The sequence below is a fragment of the Myotis davidii genome, unplaced genomic scaffold (assembly GCF_000327345.1).
Source record: "Myotis davidii unplaced genomic scaffold, ASM32734v1 scaffold874, whole genome shotgun sequence".
NCBI lineage: Eukaryota > Metazoa > Chordata > Mammalia > Chiroptera > Vespertilionidae > Myotis > Myotis davidii.
The window spans coordinates 157,596-160,949 of record NW_006285611.1 but is presented as its reverse complement, the minus strand read 5'-3'; the positions used below and the strand labels follow the sequence as shown (position 1 = coordinate 160,949).

Sequence of the window (3,354 nt, the reverse complement as noted above, 5' to 3'; positions counted from 1 at the left end):
TCTGAATGGTTTGCTTCACTTAGCATAATAATCTCCAGGTCCGTAAACTCACCAGTGGTTTATATTTTTTTATTCGAATGATATTAAGAAAGAGTTAAGAAGTTTTATTTTAGATATACTTGTTAGTTTAATTTTGTTAACTTAGTTATTAAAAGGATTTTAGCCATCTTTCATTACAATTCTTCAAGATGAAACAATCTGTTTTACCCAAAGATATCCAGGAATTAAAAAAAGCAAAAAAATAAGATTGAATGACTTGCTTATCTAATCCACATTTCATTGCTCGATTTTAACTTATTTATTTTCTTATTTTTCTCCTGACTCGCAGAAGTATTTATTTCTTCATACCTGCATAATCCTTAGCAAAGTTAGTGAATAACACCTACCTTCTGTATTAACCACATAACAATAAGACCTTTAGTTTATTTTTTAACTCCTAAATCTTGCTCCCTTTTAACTCCAAGGATTACTTGGAAACCTGTGAGTTAGCCCTGACCTTTACTGTCTCTGACACAGTGGCAGCCTATCTTACCCATCTCTTCACTCACTGACAGAGCTCTAAAATCACATGGATTTAAAAGAACAGAATACATTTGTCAGCAATCTCTTTAAGGCAGCTTTCACATCCTTATTCCTCAGGCTATAGATCATGGGATTCAGCATGGGGATCACAAGTGTGTAAAACACAGAAGCCATTTTATCAGTGTCCAGTGAATGGCTGGTTCGAGGCTGCAAATACATGAATAATAGTGTCCCATAGAAAACTGTGACAGCTGTCATATGGGAAGCACATGTGGAAAAGGCTTTTATCCTTCCTTCTGATGAACGTATCCTTAAAATGGATAGAACAATGTTGAAATATGATACTAGAACTATAGTCATGGAACAAACCAAATTTGTAGCTGCAGATACAAAAATGACTGTTTCTGGGAAGTAAGTATCAGAGCAGGACAAGGCTAACAGAGGGACAGTATCACAGTAAAAGTGATTGATCACATTGGAAGAGCAGTAAGACATAGAGAATACAGAAGATGACGTCACAATAGCTGTGGAAAAGCTATAGGCATAAGTGAGTGATACCAGCAGAAGGCAGATCTGGCGAGATAAAACCACCATGTAGAGCAGGGGATTACAAATGGCCACATAGCGGTCGTAGGCCATCACGGCTAACATGGAAACCTCAGCTACAATGAAAACCAAAAACCCTCCCAGTTGGGTGGCACATTCATAGTAGGTGATGGTTTTCTTTCTTACTAAAAAGTTGATCAGCATTTTAGGGGCAATGACAGTAGAGTTGCCAAGATTGATGATAGCCAAGTGCCGGAGGAAAAAGTACATGGGGGTCTGAAGTTGAGAGTCAACACTGGTGAGAGTGATGATGCTCAGGTTCCCAGCCACGGTCAGCCCGTAGATGACCAGGAAAACAAAGAAGAGTGGAATCTGGAGGTCTGGCCTGCCCGAGACACCTGTGAGGACAAACTCAGTGACCCAGGTGAAGTTTTCAGGAGCCATGAATGAGTTTGGAAATTCATCTGTTTGAGGAAAAAAGAAGTGGTTAGAAAGGTTAAGGGACTGCCATTTGATGGCAAAGGCAATTTCTTAGGTGAGATTTCCTGTAATCCTGTGTGATTCTAACACAGTTATTAAAGTTTCTAGATCTAATAAGTAAACATTTCAATCATTTGAGAGAGAGAAAAAGTCCAGCAATTTAAACAGATGATCCATCATTATACATTTTTGAGGATTTACTCCCTACAATCTTATTAAATTATGAGGATGTTATTACTTTGCAAACAAACATTTGAAGCCATGATTCATCTGATGTCTCTTGTATTGAATGGAAGAAAGGCTAGAGAAACAAAACTTTGATCAGCATTTTAGGGGCAATGACAGCAAAATTCCATTGCTTCAGTAGTGATATAATTAAAGTACATAAGATGTAATAATGTTAGCTTTCATTTGGAAACATAAATAGCTGGATGATATTCAAAACCTTGTATTCTAAACATGTTGTAAATATTGGAAACAAGCCTTACTTTTAATAGTGTATTATTTGATTGTATACAACGTCCAGTTCTTTTGAAAATGAAAGTTGAGTGGATCAGTTTGAGGAATAGTTGGGATCTCTTAAAGGCCATTATAGAAAAATAAGATACATATTTTCTACCCACCTGTAATGGAGAGTCTGTGTCAGCTTCAAGTGAGAATCTCTGTGTGGCTGTGGCAGTGGGAGTTTACAGGCTGTATAAACCTTTGAGACCCCAACTCTGAGGCACTGATGACTCTAGGATCCCCGAGCTGCCTTTTACATCTTTACGGAAGATGCCACCTGGGATGGTTCCTTAACTAGATCTCCCTCTAGGAGTTCAATCAGATGCTCCTGAATCTCCTCTGTGGCACTCTGGACTTACCTTAATGAACTTGCTCATGTATCATTGCCATTTTGAAGGTTTATCATCACACAGTGAAAAAGATAAGTCAGTAAATGTTAGTATCCTTTCTTGGAAAATTGAAAAAAAGAAAAAATACTACATGGAAAAAAGGTTTCAATGCTTAACCTTTTCTCAGTATTTTTTTTTCAAATTACTATGCACAATAATGAAACATTTATTAGGATGTGAAAAATCCTTATTGTTTATTTTAGAAATGAAAAGCAATACTATATCCTGTTATATGTAGAAGGCTACTTATTCCAGCATTTTTTAGAGTTGCAAAAGAAATAAAAACATACAAACACAAAAATTTCCAACGAAGAATGCCCAAATACAATGTGACTGACCTGCACTCCACAATAGAATGCTGATATTAAAAAAACCTAAAACAATAAAATAATGCTTATTGGCCAAGAAATATGCTAATGATGAATTCTCAAGTAAGAAAGTTTCAGGGAACATGATGTATTATAATTTTTTTTTAATCACAGAATTTAATTTGCTTGCTTTTACCAATTTGTTCAAATCTGGCCCCCTTGCTTCCAGAGAGAGCATGAATGCAGACCTTGAGTTCCACAGTTACACTGTGGAGAATTGTCTAAATCCATGAACATCTAAATCTTGAATAAATCAGTCATAGAATATTTAGTACAAAATAATCCAAATGCCATTCAGTTTTATGAATTTTGCCAAAATGAGAAATCTTGCAGTATCTCATTTTTTCCCAGGTTTAAAGGTGTATTCTTTTTCAAGTGAAATCACACAGTAGTTGTCCTTTTGTGCCTGGCTTATTACACTTAACCTAATATCCTACAGGTTAATTCATTTTGTAGTGTGTGTCAGAATTTCTTTTCTTTTCAAGGCTGAATAATATTCTATAGTATGTATGCACCACATTTTATTCATCAATAGACATAAGATG

General features: G+C 35.8%; 1 protein-coding gene across 1 annotated transcript; it reads right to left on the bottom strand.

Annotated features, from left to right (window-relative positions):
* Positions 1 to 564: 564 nt before the first annotated feature.
* On the bottom strand, positions 565 to 1,512 carry LOC102758719 (olfactory receptor 8J1-like). Its single transcript, XM_006756309.1, has one exon. It carries the CDS (start codon positions 1,510 to 1,512, stop codon positions 565 to 567), a length of 948 nt encoding a protein of 315 aa, XP_006756372.1.
* Positions 1,513 to 3,354: the final 1,842 nt, after the last annotated feature.

Bases quoted from the DNA above. Each gene is read 5' to 3' on its own strand.
- LOC102758719 (XM_006756309.1), bottom strand. From the start codon at position 1,512: ATGGCTCCTGAAAACTTCACCTGGGTCACTGAGTTTGTCCTCACAGGT.